The following is a 17907-nucleotide window of genomic DNA, read 5'->3' as shown; positions in this document are numbered from 1 at the left end:
CCAACAGTTAAATAGTGCTATCCTTTTGCTCCCAAGCTAAATGTGAGAACCAAAGAACTTCACTTAAATTAAGTGAGATGAGATGTGTAAAAAGCATGATAAAGAAAAAATGGCTATCACACATGTATTGTAGTAATTTTCAAGATAAGCTTGTTAGGACCTTATATGGCAGAAAACACCATAGCCACTGTCATCATCTATCACCTATAGACCTTGAGCCTTTGGCTCAGGTAGACCACTTCCTCAGTAAAAGAAATACCAAAGAAAAACCTACCTGTGCAACTTTAGTATCTATGCTGCCAACTGGGAGACATCCGGTTCCATTGCAGTATGAGCTGCAGGAAGATTTGGACTGCAGGAGGTGAGATGCTGCAGATGACCTATACAGTGGGAAGAAAACATTATCAATCTGATATAAAACAACAGGAGGCTGTAAAAGAAGAGAAAAATGGTGGCCACAAAGTGTGGCAGAGAGGAAGTGGACACACTTGTCAAAGAGAAATCACTTAAACAGCCATACATAGATGGAGAAAATGTATTAAATAATAATCATTTGTATGTCATTTGGGGAAGTTGGTTATTTGTACATAACAAGTGATAACAAGTAGCTGTTGATAAGGGATTTTGTAGTGATAAAGGTACCAAAATAGAACCCTTTTAACTTTGTCAGTTTGGCCATAAGGGCCAATAATTAAAGCCCTCTCTGTAAAGGGCTGAACCTGAAGGTATTCTTGTAATGACTGGTAATGCAGAAAGTATGTAAAGGTAAATGTGAGGAAAGTTACACTCATCTCCACTTTTTTAGAATTAAATTGTAAATAAATATTTGATCCTGCAACCCTCTGCAGTAGGAGAAACAAAGATGAAACATTTAATCCAGTTTGGATTAGATCCCTTTATTGATGCTTTTTCTTTCCATAGGCAGGCCTTGAAGGGTGTTCTCTGCCTTTGTATTGAGGCCCTAAATACGAAACATGAGCATACACTAAAGAACATGTAATGCCACCTGTCACCTGGCCAAGTGCCTTTACTTTATCTCCATCAAGTGGCCAAAAAGTATATTGCAGCTCCACGGATTCTTTGGTTATTGGAGCAAGCAAATACTCTAAATGCTCTGCGCTGCATGGGAAATATCATACACATATGTAGACACAGACAGTTTAATAGCTTAAATAATCAATATTTGCATCTCTATAATAATTCCTTTCATGAGAAAAAAAAGATAAAATCTCCCACGGAAATAGTGTTTGTACTATACTATGAGAAACAGCATTGTAAAAGTAATGAGTCAAACAAAATCTATAGCAGTAATAAAGCATTATAATAAAATGACAGCTTTGACCGAGTGCACTAGAATAAAGGGCTCTGCTTTGACCCTTCCCCGTGACTGCCATGATTCTGACCAATCACAACCTTGGAAAAGTGGACGACGCTTGCAGTCGCTGATGACACAGAGATGCCTTCAGTGTTATCGCAAATAACGTAATAGTGAATTAAACGATATGGACCAGACCAAATGGACAGGCAACTAACGGAGACATGGTGATTTATGACTTGAGAAATGACAGTGGGTCAGTTTAGGTGAAGAGAATCCGAACGCCAAGCCATGAATTGGTGTCAAAACCATTCTAATCGTGTAGAGTTTTATATTTGTTCGTCTAATTCACAAAATGACTAACCACAGCTGTGCCCCGCACCGTGTATGATACAAAATGTAATGTATAATGATGTGAAATGTAAAAACAAAGGCGTTCTGATATTTTTTCGGGATTCTTGTCTTTTCATCTAATTCTTTTTAAAGTCACTGGTTCACACCGCACCGAAAGCGTACGTTTTTTCGAGGTGTCCCTGAACACACCATACATGTGTGCTCACTGTGCTGTGAATACTTGCTAGCTCGGTGGTATATCACGCACACCGACATCGGCGGGACATAAACTATCACAGCAAGGTAACGCTGCAGTTCTTTTGTGCTTTTCAAAAATAAACCCACCAGTGTGTAGATGCCTTGAATCAATCGAGGAATATTCTAAATACTTTCTAGAAGTAGCTAAAGTTGCCTCTTTGGGGTTTGCTTTGGTAGCTAACAAGCTAGCTGCACGAACATTAGCTTTGTTTTGAGTTAGCCAATTAGCCTTAGCCATCTTGTTACAGTAAGTTTTTTTTTTCGTTTCCTGGCCATTCATTCGCTATACTTACCATATTTTCCAACGTTGTCGTGTTAGAGAAGTAAGAATCCGATAAGGTTGTTAGTTACGTTGTTTCAACGTTGGTTAAAGCAAGTCGTGAGTCACATTCATTTGTTAGCTGCTAGCTTGCTAACTAGCCGGCTTGAATGAAAGAGAAGGACGAGGAACGCACCGTATCGTGCCGGTCGGCCATCATTTTCAGTCAGCGTAATTGTAATAGTTAAACGGGACCCATTTATCGTGGTTGTTGTTCGAGTTTGTACACACACACGTTAATTTTAACCTCCTCCTCTGAACAATGAATTCGTCCGTTTTGATGCGAATCGCGGATGCGGCCTGCTGACGTTATCCAACCGAGCCCTCTGCTAATTTAAGATAATTCTGGAGACAGCTGATTAGGATCAGGTTTCGGATCATTTTAACATCAGGTAGTATCTACATTTTCTCTGTTGAGTGTAGGATGATTTTGTATGGCGAACTACAAACAAAACCAATTCCTAGATTAACTTTTTCGCAATACTATTCAATTTAGGACAAATGTAGAAACGATTGTATTGACATTACCAGTACCAGGATTTGTTGAAAAACTTCGGCTAACATTTATTTTTTTAACAATTATTCTTTGAAATGTGAGAGACAACCCAGCTTCGATCGCAACTGTGAGCATGCACTGTAAAGAGGACTTTGACACAGTGTAAACGTTTATAAAGCCTTTGAAACAGATTTGCTGATTTACATGCTGTTCACACAGATGGCTGAGACCGACGTTGATAATGAACTTCTGGACTACGAAGAGGATGAGGAGCCCCAGGGAGCCCCTGAGAGTGGGACCCCAGCACTCAAGAAAGAGGTGAAGGGGTCTTACGTATCCATTCACAGCTCAGGCTTCAGAGACTTTCTCCTCAAACCAGAGCTGCTACGTGCCATCGTTGACTGCGGTTTTGAGCATCCCTCAGAAGGTGAATAACAGTTTTTTTAGGTTTAAAAAAGATGCACATAATGTCCATTTAAAAGCTGCAGTCATTTGTAATAGTTTAAGTCCTACGCCTCAATGCATACTCCTGCTTTTTCTTACACTGTTGTTGTCATATGTTTCAGAAAATTTTACTCACCTTCAGTTGCCATCTGTTTTAATTTCAGTCCAACATGAGTGTATTCCACAAGCTATCCTGGGCATGGACATCCTGTGTCAGGCCAAGTCTGGTATGGGAAAGACAGCCGTGTTTGTACTGGCCACCCTGCAACAGATAGAACCTGTGGATGGACAGGTGAGTTGACCATCATTGGTTTTTGCTTGACATTAATGCCAAAAAGTCATTACGCCTCTGCTATAGTTTTGAACTCTGACTAGGCGGTGTTTACAGTTGTATGTCATGTATGATTTACATGACATACAACTGTAAACACCGCCTCTTGATGACTTTTTGTAGCTGTCAGATATTAGAAGATGTGCATTTTGTGCTTAGTTGTCATTCCTTTGCTCCAAACATTTCACATGCATTGTGTGTAATGCATATTCCATGTCCCTATGCAAAGTTGGGAACACAACCTTGATAGGAGTATGTGCTGTTTACATTTATGGAACCTGGATTGCAAACACTATTAAGAGAGACTAAGCAGCTACTAAGACTAATTTACTCTTTCCTTCTATGCCAGGTGTCTGTCCTTGTAATGTGCCACACACGAGAGCTGGCCTTCCAGATCAGCAAAGAGTACGAACGCTTCTCCAAGTACATGCCGAGTGTCAAGGTGTCAGTGTTCTTCGGCGGCCTGGCCATTAAGAAGGACGAGGAAGTGCTGAAGAAGAACTGCCCTCACATTGTCGTTGGAACGCCAGGACGTACTCTGGCCCTCATCCGTCAGAAATCCCTCAGCGTAAAGAACATCAAACACTTTGTGCTTGACGAGTGCGACAGGATGCTGGAGCAGCTGGGTGAGTGAGAGGAAAAGAGATGTTTTAAAGTGGATTTTTAAGATGTAATTTCACTGTGATCTAATAGTGAATTAAGTTCATTTAAAACCATTAGACTACTACCTTATTTCTGGAGCTAATGAGCACGGTTAAAATGTTCAGTTTTCTATATAAATAAGAAGTGAAATGCCATTATTGTGATTTTTGGATTTTTCTTTTATCAACAGACATGAGGAGTGACGTCCAGGAAATCTTCAGGGTGACACCACACGAGAAGCAGGTTATGATGTTCAGTGCAACGCTCAGCAAAGAGATCCGCCCAGTCTGCCGCAAGTTCATGCAGGATGTGAGTATCAAGATTTATGTTTCAAATAACATTGTTTATAATAAATATTGGCCTAAAAGTTTGAAAAAGCATGCTTGTCGTAAGGTTGCTGTTTTGAAAGTGAAAGAGCAACAGTTACCTGTTTTTATCAAAGTTCTATCTATATTTGGAGATTTTAAAGTACTCTCGGCTCTTGTTTTATTTTTGCTAATATGAGTAATCAACAAGTGAGATAGTTTGAGTCTCTTAGTGTTTGTTGCCAGGTCCCTCTCTGCTTTGCCCACTTGTGGCTGTTGGTGTCATAAGTGGCCATATAAGAGGGGCAAAGTGATCCTCCTTGGCAGATTTGGCTTGGCCAGGACAGTCAGTCCTCCTGGCTCTGCTGCAGTCAGGAGAACAGATTCAGTGAGCCCCTATGCATTTGTCAAAACCTAGTGTGAATTCAGAAATTTTATGGAGTTGCAGATGTGTGTGTGTGTGTGTGTTTGTTTGTGTGTGAGGCTAACGTTTGGCTCCTCTTTTTTGCTTTGTTAGCCCATGGAAGTGTTTGTGGATGATGAGACCAAACTGACGCTCCACGGCTTACAGCAGTATTACTGCAAGTTGAAGGACAGCGAGAAGAACCGCAAGCTTTTCGACCTGCTCGATGTCCTTGAGTTCAACCAGGTATAGCCGGCTGTCATTTGTGAGGCACTGAATCAGATATCAATAATGTACATGTTTATTATTGCATTTTAGATCTTTGCTAAAGGGTGTAATTCTAAGAAATATACATGTACAGCCTTGTTCCAATAATACTTTTAAAGTTTAATCTCTTTTCCTCTTGAGGGAGCTATTTATGTAGATTCCAGCCCGTCGGGGCGTCTTTGCCATCCCAGCAAAAATATGTAAGCTTTCTCTTTTTGGTTCCTTTTTAGGTGGTGATCTTTGTTAAGTCAGTGCATCGCTGTGTGGCTCTGTCCCAGCTGCTGGTGGAGCAGAATTTCCCTGCCATTGCCATCCACAGGGGCATGGCGCAGGAGGAGCGGTAGGTGTCTTTTAAATCTAGTCCTAACACTTTAATAGCACATCACTGGAAGGCAATTTGTTTTTACACAAGCATCAAGACTGTTTACCTGCTGAGGAATTCACAACCAGATTTATGTGTAAAATAATACCGTTTTAAATGTTGGCATTTGATGTTCTTGGTCTCACTTTGTAAGATATCTTACTTTTTCTTACTCCTGATGTTGCTCATCCCCTCCGTCTCGTCCCAGGTTATCTCGGTACCAACAGTTTAAAGACTTCCAGCGGCGAATCCTGGTTGCCACCAACCTGTTTGGCCGAGGCATGGACATTGAGCGAGTCAACATCGTCTTCAACTACGACATGCCAGAGGATTCTGACACATACCTTCACAGAGTCAGTCCAGCTATTATATACATTTATGTTTTCTATTGCAAAGAACTGTATATTTTACAAACCAAAAATCACATACAGGGGCTGTAGCTTGTACCAAATATACTAGAACACATCTTGATAGATAATATCTTTACAAAAGCACAGGAACCCACAACTGCAAAGGTTTTGTTTAGTCAACGTTTTATAATCGGGATTGTAATTGGAAAGTTTTTATTCTAACAATAGAGTCAGGAGTAATGCGAAACATTTTACCTTTGATGATGATTAAACCCCCTTTCTTGATGGTAGCAAATTGGTGGCGTACTTGTTTGCCTTTGAGTAGAGCCCATTTTTTAAATTCTCAACTTCTTTCTCTGTATCTCAGGTGGCCCGTGCTGGCAGGTTTGGGACCAAAGGCCTGGCCGTCACTTTTGTGTCTGACGAGGCCGACGCTAAGACCCTGAACGAAGTCCAAGACCGTTTTGAGGTCAACGTCGCAGAGTTACCAGAGGAGATTGATATCTCCTCCTACAGTAAGTTCTGTTGTTGCTCACACAAGCTGCCTTGCACTTGGCAAGATGATGTCTACTTAAACTTTGTCAACATTATTAGCACACATCAGGTTATTGGTGTACATGTCAAACCTATACAATGGCCAACCTCACCACTGGAGGCTAAAGTTGGGATTTATCTGGTTGTAGGAAATGTGGAATGGCACATGAAGAAAAGCATAAATATATTGATCTGTGATATTCCATTTCATAGCCTGTGTATACAGGTACATAACATATTTTGTTGCCTTTCATGTGTGGTAATCTCACATTTTAAAATCTTTTCCTTTTTCTCTTTGCAGTCGAACAGTCCAGATGAGTGAAGAAGTGTCTTTCCAGTGAGGATCATGTTTGAACCTTGGTGTTGCTGTATGTTGGTGGAGGAAGAAAAAGGAAAACCCTCAGCATTTATTTTAAAGTCCTTCCCCCATATATGTTGGCAAGTTCACAATGATAAAACTTTTTTCTTTTTTACTTTTATGTCTTTGCAGGGTGCTTGTTTTAGTGTTTTCCTTGTTAAAACATGGATGTATTGTTTTGGTTGAACAAATAAACTTTTTATACCTTATTTCATGGTGTTCTATTTAATTTTGCACTTTTTAAAGCATTTAAGTTTCTCAGATGTTACAATGAAAATACATTTTCACTACACCAGTGTTACAAAATACAAGCCTTGTGTTGTAGTTACAAATCCTCACAAGCAGAGGGCGTTGTCGGCATGGCTTGAAGACAGCACTGTTATCCCAAAACAGTTTGCTAACAGAAACTGGCTGCAAAGTTTGAAACTCAACAAGCTGAGTCAAAATAAAACCATATGTAAAACTTGAGCTCAGCAGACAGTTTTATCACATGGTTTGACCAACAAAAATGTGACAGCTACAATTTATCAACAGTAGTGTATAAATGGAACAATAAGACAAACTTGGATCCAAATAAAGAAAATATTTACAGAATACAGTGTGATCCAAAAAAAAATCTCAAATACAGGTTTGTGTAAGACATTTCTCTACACTGCATTTAATGCACAAACAAGAAATCAATTGGCATTGGTCCAGTACTCGTTGAATGCTTGTCAGTTTCGGATAGTGTTCATTATCATTTGAAGAACAGTGTCATTCATTGCTGTGTGTAAATATAAATGGCTTGTCATGTACTTGTGCCCAAAAATGGCACAATCGCTGCAGTCTGTGCTTATGTTCATAACATGCTGATTTGATATATTTTGAATAACAAAAGTCCACATTTTCACTTTACATAAAGCTGCAAAAGATTCTTTTGCTTGTTGTCACTGAGTAATCGCAGTGCATTTTGGGACACGGAGTCATCCACCGTCACAGTATGTGAGGCTGTTGTTGCAGGTGAGGTGATCCTCGTGCACTGCTGTCATTATAGTTCCTAACTTTCAGTGCTAAACAAAGTGCTTTGTTGCTCTTGTAGTGTTTCTCCTTTCAGGATGATCTGAATGTCTCAAAAAATAAGAAATCCTCCACACCTGAATCAACAATCAGTCCAGAGAGTGGAGGAAGTCCATCAGGGCTCTAATTTAGGTCCCATGTCTGTTTGAACAGGAGCAGTACACAATCCACTCCAGTCATGTAATAATATCACAATAAAGGGTTTCCTTTATGATTGAGAATAAAGGCAGCCCTGGTCTTTACTCATTTGGAGCCAGATGTGAAAAATGGCCCCTAGTCTTGAAGAGTTTTCCTTCAACAAAAAAGACAGTTGACCTCATCACATTTAAATAATAATAAAAAAAAAAAATCCCCCTCATTACTAGTCTATGAACTGGTGTGTATCTCCGTACATCCACTGCTGTGGAGGAAGGGCCACTTCATTAAGGTAACCACAGTCATCGCTGCATTTACATGACTGGATGAACATGGCAGACTTCTGGAAACGCTCTCCATCAGGGCAAACAAAGGTCACAGGGATGGTGCGTGTGCGGCGTGGCGAGCAGCAGCGTCCATCCAAACACACGCCGCAGTAGTTAGGCCGGTAGAGGCGGACACTCAGGCATTCTCCGTAAGACAGGCGGATGGGCTCCGGGGCTTTCTGTGTTGGGGAGCACTTCTTCCCTCTCTATGGTTGGACGATAAAAGTAAAAAGATGAGGTCAGAGTTTGAATTATAATGAGTGTTGTTCCTAATTGTCTTCAGTTCACCCAAGTATTAAGATTGCCATTATATAGAAAATCTAAAAAGCTTTGACTTTCATCTGCCCTGTCCTTTTACATAATGGCACATTTAAGCAGCTTTGAGCTCAAACTCATTAGTTTCACATTAAGAGGCCTGGACTTCAACTTGCTAGACCAAAGCAGGGATTGAGAGAGGGATTACTTTTAGATTTAAGTGATTCATTTTAAGATTAAACATTTATTTAATGTTTGAGCATCCTCTTCAGTTAAACAAACTGACACCTATAATCGCTTTTGGCACCAGATCTTTTTAATTCAGTAGAGCAGAGAAGAGAACTCTTAGTGTGTGTGTGTCCAACATGGGAGGATTAATATAGACACACCACTCCCCTGGACTCTGAGTACACAGACGGGGCCTAGCTATGGACAGTTGCTTGGCAGGAATGCCGGGGGTGGGGGACTATATTTAAAAAGACGCCTGCTTGCCACCAAAACACAGCCGGGTAAATCAGCACTGCCCAGTTCCCACTGGATGCAGAGCTTCCCGAAAGTACCGCTAAAATAATCTCTGTTCTTAAGCTCGGGATAAAGATGGCTTTAGCACTAAGAGCATATTTACTCAGCACTTCTAATTTTTCATTCTTTGCTGCACAGATTTTGTCAGCCTCCGTTCCTCAGTTGAAAGATGGAAATAAGGAAGCAGAGCAAAAATAAGCAGGTATTGTTCTCCCCTTGTAGTCTGACATGGATAGATAAGAGGTGAAATAATGCCTTATTGATACGTGTTATCACAAGGCGTTTAACTTTCACCGTGTGAGCGTTTAGTGTGATAACATGCTATCTTGGCAGTTATGTGAATAATCGACCTCTGCTCCCTGTCTGTCTCCTTCAGTTCAAGTGAAGTTCAGTCTAGCTCACCTTGGCTGGGACTGTCAGGCCGTGGCATGGCCGTACGGTGCAGACTCGCGTCTCTCTCTCCAGCTTACACTGAGGATTCTTGTTGGTGATGCGAGAAGAAACGCCCATTCCACAGCTGCGGGAGCACTGTGACCAGTCGGTAGTCTGGACTGGACACTTAAGATGGTTCAGCTCTGAAGAGACATGCAGGAAGGTGAAAGGCAGGAAAAAAAAAGTAAAATCAAACATATCAATTAGGAGAGTGGTTCTCAACTCGGGGGTCTGAACCCCACCAACTGTATCACTGCCCAGGAGGAAGCGTGCATCTACTCACAGCCAAGAGGCTTGAGTTGTGACAGTGCGAGATGGTAGCATTAAAAGTGTCCTTCTTGGTTAAGCTGTAATGTTAACAAGTTCAGTGGTGCTAGGTGCTAGCAGTAGATGTAAGCTTCCCTCTGTGTGGAAGGAGGTGTGCATCTACTCATAGTTAAAGCAACAACTGGAGATGTAAACATGCTTCCTTCTGTGTGGTGATACAGTTAGAGGGTGTAGTTTAGTTGAAACATTAGAGACAGAGCTTTGTTTTAACACAAGCCAAAAGGTTTCGGAGCCACTGAATTGCTTCACCTGTCTACATGTAATGTTATATTAATGACATTGCAAGATTGCAAGTGTTATTCAGCACCTAATTTAAAGAAACTAAGTGATGATAAATATAAAAATGTTTTTCAGTCTCCCTTTCTCTTACCAGGCAGGTGTTTGTAGCCATGATCACTCTCCCAGCCGCTGGACTTAACATCTGCAAGCTCATTGGCTAGCTCATTATTTTCAGGTTGGTGCTGACGTCTGGGCAAGTGTTGTTTCGGTGGAGGCACCTGAGACGAGAGATAAGATAAGATGAGACAGTGAAGGGGATTCATCTGTGCCGCTGTTACGCTTCATCACCATGGTGTCCTAGGGATTACTTCAGGGCAAATTGGTCAAAGGAGACCCACTTCTTTATCTGCATGAATGTTTTGTGTATTAATGATGAGCCTTCAACTTCTCATCTGTAATTATTTGATGTTTCTGTTCGTAATAATAAACTAAAAATCTCAAATAATGGATTTTGGTTCAGAAAAAAAAAATCTATCTTTTAAAAATGTCTGTGTTTATTTAAAAAAAAGTTAGTTTTGAACTTTGTTTTGTAGAAATTACTCTTTGATCCCAACCTTTGTTTTCTACATCAAGAGAAAACCAAAGTGGCAGCTGATGAATTGCATCTCCATCATTTGATATTGCTAAACAAATTTCATAATATATATTTCCACTGCATGAAAAAACAAACCTGATGTTTAGGTGGAAGCTGCCAGGTGCCCTTATGGCAGTCCACCCTGAAGCAGCACTGCCCGGGAACCCTGACCAGCCGTGGGTACGGGCAGGATGGAGAGGCCGGAGGCAGCTTGTTGGTGCAGAGAGGAGCGCAGCCAACGGCGCCGTCGATGCAGGTACACTGGTGTTTACAGCCGGCACGGAAGCTCTCACCATTCTGGTAGATCCTGCCGTTGTACTCACATGTGCGTCCCTCTGATTTTGCTGGAAAGACACGTTATTCAAACAAACCAACTCACAAACTGAAGATCATATATGGCTGTTGTTATCCATAAAGCAAAGCGTAACACATTTCTGGCAGACATCGCAGACACGCATCTCTTAGCTTATAAAGGACATCCTTTTTTTGAAGTCGGGTTTTATGAGGTAATTATCCATGGTCAATGTACTACCTACAGTAGATGGTGGTTGGCACGCTCCCAGTTCTAAGAAGCAGGCTGGAATCCGACATGGAAGCTATGTGATGTACTGCTGTGGACGGGGTCACCAACAAACCCTATCTTAACCATCTAAAAAAGTCCCAACTAAAATAAAGTTTAGAACAGTGAAAATACTCTCAGTGTAGTACAAACTTAATCTGTTACAGATTTTTTTAGGCAGGACTTTTTTATGGTGGCTAAAATACATTTTGTTGCTGGCCCCCATCCACAGCACTACATAGCTTAGCTTCTGTTTCAGCACTCCTGCTACTTCTCCAAATAGGGGGCGTCCTAACAGACATCTACTGTCCTGGTAATACATCAACCATGAATAAGTACCTCAAACAACCCACTTCAAAAAATCTGAGCTATCCCTTTAAAGTCTAAAAGGACCAATGATTTAGCTTCCGGATACTGCGAGTATGTTAAGAATTCACCACATGCTCTTATTTCGACAGCTGTTGAGCAACTCCTGAGTTTACCAAAACACACACATACAGCGCAACAGTAAACAAAATCACACAGAGGTCCACTGAGATTGAAAGGTCAGTGGAAATAAGGACACAGGAAGTGTCAGACTCCTTGTCTCCAAAGCACGGAAGAACCAGCTATTCATAGTTTGTGGGGCAGCAACGGCACCGTGCAGATGGAGGGTGTATTTTTATCTTTGAAACCCCCTGTTGCTGCCATAAAACACCCACTACTCATTAAAATACCCTATGTCTGTTTCCTGGATGTGCAATGTTACGCGTAGCTTAGTCACTGATGGCTTTGATATCTTACATCTTTTGTACATACGCTTTTATACAACATCACATTCACCAAATTCATTTTAAATATCTGACTCTTTTTCTGTTCTTGTTAATACCCTGATCACTGGCTGCAGCAGGCAGCTATTTTCTGAGTGAAATTCCTTCCCCTCCCAACATAACTTGTTCCATCGTCTCTCACCTCGACAGATGCCCCAGGCCATGGTCACATCGTTGCCGTAATTACACTCCAGCCCTTTGTGGTGGTCGCAAGGCCTCATGGGGCTGCAGTCCTGGTTGAGCTGTGCGGCGCACACCTTGCAGCACCCGCATCCATCTGGCACGGTGCTAACTCCTGGAGGGCAAACCAGGGGCTCTGCAGGGCAGTCACACACTGATGGGCAGCTAGCAGTCACCTAGAGGGATGAGGGACAGAGCAGAGACGGAGATCACATCATCAGACGAGAAGAAAATGAGTCATGCAACATTTTCTACAGCTATGAAAAGAAAAAAAGAGCCCTTGTTCAAACACCATAGATCCACAGCTTTAGTAAATGGTTTTCCTCACAAATTTAGAGAGTCATAGAACACTTGACTGGAAAATGTAGACAACCACAGAGCTAAAGTCATCATCAATGCACTAGTCTCAGCTTTTCATCTGATATTTAAGTGTAAGGAGAACTTGGAACATTTATTCTTAATTCTGTGTCCGAGTTTTTGACTGATTTTGAACTCCCCTGCAAACAAAGCGCTGCAGCATGCCTCTACAGTAAGTCAAGTCACTGCTGGCCAGTCAGCCCTGAGTGTCTAGACAGCTCAGGGTTTTTACCCAGTCCCCTGCTGCTGGATCATAGTTTGAGTCATCGCTCAGCACTAGAGCCAACTTGTTCCAGTGGGAATCAGCATGTCACTGTGTTTTATAAACAGGAATAGGCATGCTAATTACCAGAAAGGACAACCAACTTCAGAAATATGCATTCTTATAAGGCAGTATTGAAGTGGTAACCCCATTGAAAGTCCATGTCCCAAACTTTGCACTGAATTCACTTTTGTTTTGGTTCACAGGCATTTGTTTACACCAGGAGATAGGCTATTTATGCTGTTTTAAAAATAAACAAATACGGCATTTACACTGCATTATCCATAGCAGATTACACAATAAACTAATCTTAAACTTTAAAAACTCTTTTCTCTTGGTAGATCTAGGAGAGAAACATTTTACCTGTGTGATGACGGCTGTTGTCAATACAGTCAGGTAGATCAGAAAAGCCATGATTAGCCTATAATAGATTTAAGAAAAACACAAAAAAAGATAAAAAAAAAGAAAAAAAAGCTACAATCCACTGAACGGTTGTCAGTCTTTGGTATTTTCACACTCAGTTTCAGTCTTTTTCAGACCGTAGTCCTTGTTTTTCTACCGAGATATGAGTCTAAACTCTTAATTTATACCCACTGGTGAGCCTCCGAGAGGCCCCGCCCCATCCATACTCCTATAACCAATCAGCGCGCAGGCAGCAGCCCCGACATGCCAAATGGGCGTGGCTTCCCCGCCAGGATAGTTTACTGATTGGTGGGCGTGTTTTGGAATGAATGTAGCCATTCATAAAAATCGCATGGCCTTCTCTGTATTTATTTTATGGGTTAAAAATTAAAATGGAACAGCCGCTTTCAAATCACACTCAGGCACATTCCTGCTTTTGTGGCCGCCACTCTCCTAACACTAAGTAAATATATTCAGCTGGGCCAGACAGCATGGTAACATTAATAGGACCTCCACCTCTGAGGGGGAAAAAAAGAAGGGGGGAGGAATTCCCTCTGTTTTTCCAGACCAGTGTAGGTGCCAGGAGAGAAAATCAAAGTGGAGTGTATTAAGTAAATAGTAAGATAATAGCAGTTGTCAGGAAGAGTGAACACACCCCTCTTTGCCTGTACATCATAATCAGAGAAAATGTGTTTCCACAGTTTTTAAAGGCACGTTTTGATTGTTTTGCTGTTCATGTTGAATTCAGGTGGACCGACTGTGTCTGACTATTATTTCTAACCACATGGTGCTGACATGGGAGTGATGAGGATATGATCACTTGGAAAGAATGGTGGAGTCCATAGTGGGTGAAAGCAGGATTATTATTTTAAGGGCAGCTCATATGAGGGTTGGCCTCCTCCTCCCACTCCTCCACTGTCTTTCTTTTCAACCGCAGGTTTTCAGCCACACCTGCCCTGACACAGAGACCTCCTTTGATGAGAGAAATGTGATACGGAGAGGTTTGAAAGTTAGGTTATGAATGTCCATGTATATGTGCATACTTCAGGTTTAGAAACTAAAAAGTCAAACATCTCACATGGTTTCTCACAGAGGGTTGTGGTGGTCTGAGATGCTGGGGAATCTCTGTGTCAATGAATTAGTTACACCTCACTTTAATACAGGAGGTAATGATCTATAACTCATATTTAGTTTAAGGCTTAAATTAGGTGATTGCCTCAGTTTTATGTTTGGGTCAACCTGCTCATCACTGGAAGTCTCACCGCAGTTGAAACATAAAAATGGGGCTAGACCAAACCCCTTACTGTTAAATGATGCATTTACTTAAAAAAAGTAACAATAGCAACAACATCAGAAACAACAACAGCAACAACAATAAGAATAACAATAATGCAGTTATTATTAATGCATGCATTTAATCGTATATTTGTATCACTTTGAAATTATTAACCTGATTCATTATCATTAGAATTATTATTATTATTTTAATTTATTAGTGTTATTATTATTGGTACTATGTAATATGGACAAAAAACAAAAACAAACAAACAAAGTTTGTTTAGCATTTTGGTGCAAATGATACACAGTGTTGTCTATGTTTCTCAATAAATAGTATATAGGAACCAAATTGTGTTACATATTTTGCATCCTGTAATAATAATAATAATAATAATAATTATTATTATTATTATTATTATTACATCATACACAGTCCAAAAACTCTAGATAATAAAAATTCCCTGTGCTGCACTGTGTACAATTGTGTATATGAAAGGTATATATATTTGAATCTTGATTCTAAATCAGAAGATAAGAAACGATTTTTCTTTCAGGAGGTAAAAGAATTAAATAACTTGTACAATAAATATGTGGATATCCCTCTTTTTCCCTGTGACAAATGTTAGGTGTTTAACAGTCCCTTGCCAAACAATTCTCACACATCAGTTGCTCCAACATGAACACTCCTAACAAGGGTGAGACAGATGAATATGACTTACAACAAAGTAAACATCCCCAGCTGTTCATCTTTCCTGTTCCTCCCGTCGACTAAATCTTTCTCTAGTCTTTGGCAACTATCGCAAAATTAGTGATTCACTGAGATGATTTCAGTCCTGACTAACCCTCACAGGAAAGAAGAGCCTTAAAAACACTAATGATGGTGATTCTGAAAATAATATCATTTTCAAGGTGGTTCTCAAGGGAACAGTTCAACATTTTTTGGAAAACACTTGATGAGTGTGAGCTTTATGTGAGAGTGTATGACTCTCCTGTTTGTTCTCCAGCTTCATATTTAACAAATACAAGAGTGATATTGAACTTTTTTTTTTGTCTCACTCTCATCAAAAAAGCGGATACATATACACAAAACCCCCCAATTTTCCTTTAATCACACGTAACCTTACAAAGTAAGGTTGATTCTTCTGAATCAAGTCAGACACATGTTAGTTCAGTCTTTAATCTTTGTAAAGGTCTTGATCTGAGTTGTGTTCAATTGGTGTTTTCCTTTGTTGAGTCTACTAGCTTTAAAGAAATTACACTGGTGGATCTGTCCTCTTCTACAACCACCATCCATCTTTGTTCTGCAGATACCTGTCTGACATTAGACTCATGACTCTCAATTTAAAAAAGGAAACCACCTCCGGAAGCTGTCAGTCATGGCTCTAATGGTGTGACCGAGGAGACAAAGTCACGGCTCATCTATTTTAATCCTGTGCTGGTCATGGTACAGGGGCAGTTCTAAAAGTCCTGTGACTGCTTCTTTTTTTTTTCAACTTCTCCTGTGATGCCGAACGAGATGAAATCCGAGATGTAAAACTAATCTTGTGTGATGAAGGAAACTGGACAGGAATATCATTCACTGTAAGAGTGCCAGTCTGTGAAAGTTTTATGGTTATTTTTATTCCGTCTACGTTGTTTTAACTCAGACAATTATACCTTCTTTCACACAGGCCAGTCTATCCTGGGACATGTGAATAACCTCTGTCCACGCTTAGATTCAAACCAGAGACTGAGTCACAGTAAGGGCGAATTTGCTCCTAATTCAATCAGGAAGTGTATCATAGTTTTACCACAATACTGTTCTTACAAGTTATCATAGTGTTCACTGTTGGTAGAAGTATTTAGTTCCTTTACTTAACCCTTTGAAACCAGGATCAGTTTTCATCAGTTTTCTTGTGCCTTTCCCAAGCATTTAAACCTCTGAAACACTGAGAAAATGTGTGTAATTTCTTTCAGAAAGTTTGCAAGGTGGTTCTTAAAGGATAAGTTCAACATTTTTTTTGCTGAGAAAAGATCTTGGCGAGAGGGTTGTATGATTCGCCTTTATGGTCTCCAGCTTCATATTTGACAAACAGACATAAGAGTGTTATTGAACTGAGCTTTACATCAGTCCGGTTGCCAGAAGAAAATGTTGGCCACAAAGTTTCTGCAAAACCAAAATGCTATTTCCACATTTCACGTGCACAATATCAAAGTTTCTAGAGTGATGTGGTGCATAAGCTAGACTTCTGGAGGTGGAGGGAATGGCGTTTGTTTTTTAGTGAGTCATTGCTGTGTTTCAAGTGAATTTTTAGCCGACAAACGTGGGTGACAAGACTGGTTCATGTTGGACTCAAGTGCACGACTCAGGAGACGGTTCAGTTGGATATTAAAGTCTTAACTTCACTAAAAGGGTTCGGTACACAGGCAGTCAGACAGGCAAACAACCCAAAGAGGGCTAGGTAAAAGAAGAGGTCAAAACACACAAGCAAGGATCTAAAAAAAACCAGGTACACTCAGACTAGGAAGAATGCAGCTCGACACATGGCACAAAGACAAAGCGGCACAGGGAGCAGCAAGCACAGACTAAATACCCAGGGGGGCGGGGCTAATTGGACACAGGTGAAACACATCAGGGCGAGGCAGACAATCACAGAAACGGGAAACACACAAGGGCAGGAAGTGAGGATATCCCCACTGTTTTTTTCTTTACTTTTTCAGTGGGGATAGTGGCATGAAAAACAAAAATTATTCTATTTTACTAAGACATCACTGCTTTTCCAGTGGGGAATGTGCCCTCCAAACGACTTATTTTAAGCCCAGACATGACTAAATGTTGTTGAAACGTAAAGTTTCAACTTCTCTGCTTCAAAATAACATATGCAATATATCAGTGATTTGTGAAAATGTATGGTGCCAGTATTTTTTGCTTGTGATTAGATCGCTTGCATCTAATGGACAGATGTGAAAGTAAAATCAACATCAGATCTTTCCATCAAAGCTTGTTTACTAATGTGCCTAATTTTGCAAAAATAAAAGCACCCATCGTGCAGAATACCCTCAGTAAGTGTTATGTCACTAAATCTGTTATAGCTCATTATTATAAGTGATGCATTAATGAGTAAGCATTTTAATATTGTTGTGTGTCAAGTGTCTTGGAGCTACCTTATCTTCTGTTGGGTAATTTGATCAACAACAATGCATAATATTTCACAATATGACTCTTTTCTTCTGAATATTATTGGAGAATAGAAGAAAATCGAAATGCTTTAGAAAAGTAAAAGCACTTCAGTAACTGAGTAAATGTACTGAGTTGTTTTCCATCCTTGATATTTTGTGAATTAGATGAGCCGAGTGTGATTTGACCCCAGACTTCGTGTAACAGGCGGCCCTGGAGGATCAACTGTAACGAGATGTACTGAAGTGATATGAAGACAGCAATCTAATACACAGTCTAGG

General features: G+C 40.5%; 2 protein-coding genes across 2 annotated transcripts; one reads left to right on the top strand and one right to left on the bottom strand.

The window, feature by feature from the left end:
* Nucleotides 1–1792: 1792 nt before the first annotated feature.
* On the top strand, nt 1793–6925 carry LOC121942094 (ATP-dependent RNA helicase DDX39A). Its single transcript, XM_042485194.2, has 10 exons — nt 1793–1951; nt 2941–3148; nt 3330–3457; nt 3846–4122; nt 4329–4447; nt 4961–5092; nt 5344–5453; nt 5683–5827; nt 6192–6339; nt 6660–6925. Exons 2-10 carry the CDS (start codon nt 2941–2943, stop codon nt 6674–6676), a joined length of 1284 nt encoding a protein of 427 aa, XP_042341128.1. The 5' UTR covers nt 1793–1951; the 3' UTR covers nt 6677–6925.
* LOC121942095 (CCN family member 1-like) lies at nt 6913–13360 on the bottom strand. The gene is made up of 6 exons (XM_042485195.2): nt 13153–13360; nt 12133–12346; nt 10719–10966; nt 10140–10266; nt 9413–9585; nt 6913–8439 (listed from the first exon to the last, which is right to left on the bottom strand). Exons 1-6 carry the CDS (start codon nt 13201–13203, stop codon nt 8134–8136), a joined length of 1119 nt encoding a protein of 372 aa, XP_042341129.2. The 5' UTR covers nt 13204–13360; the 3' UTR covers nt 6913–8133.
* Nucleotides 13361–17907: the final 4547 nt, after the last annotated feature.

This window comes from Plectropomus leopardus, chromosome 3 (assembly GCF_026936395.1).
Source record: "Plectropomus leopardus strain MGB_pleo_1.0 chromosome 3, ASM2693639v1, whole genome shotgun sequence".
Lineage (NCBI taxonomy): Eukaryota > Metazoa > Chordata > Actinopteri > Perciformes > Serranidae > Plectropomus > Plectropomus leopardus.
The sequence above is the reverse complement of the archived record's forward strand: the minus strand, read 5'-3'. Positions and strand labels throughout refer to the sequence as shown.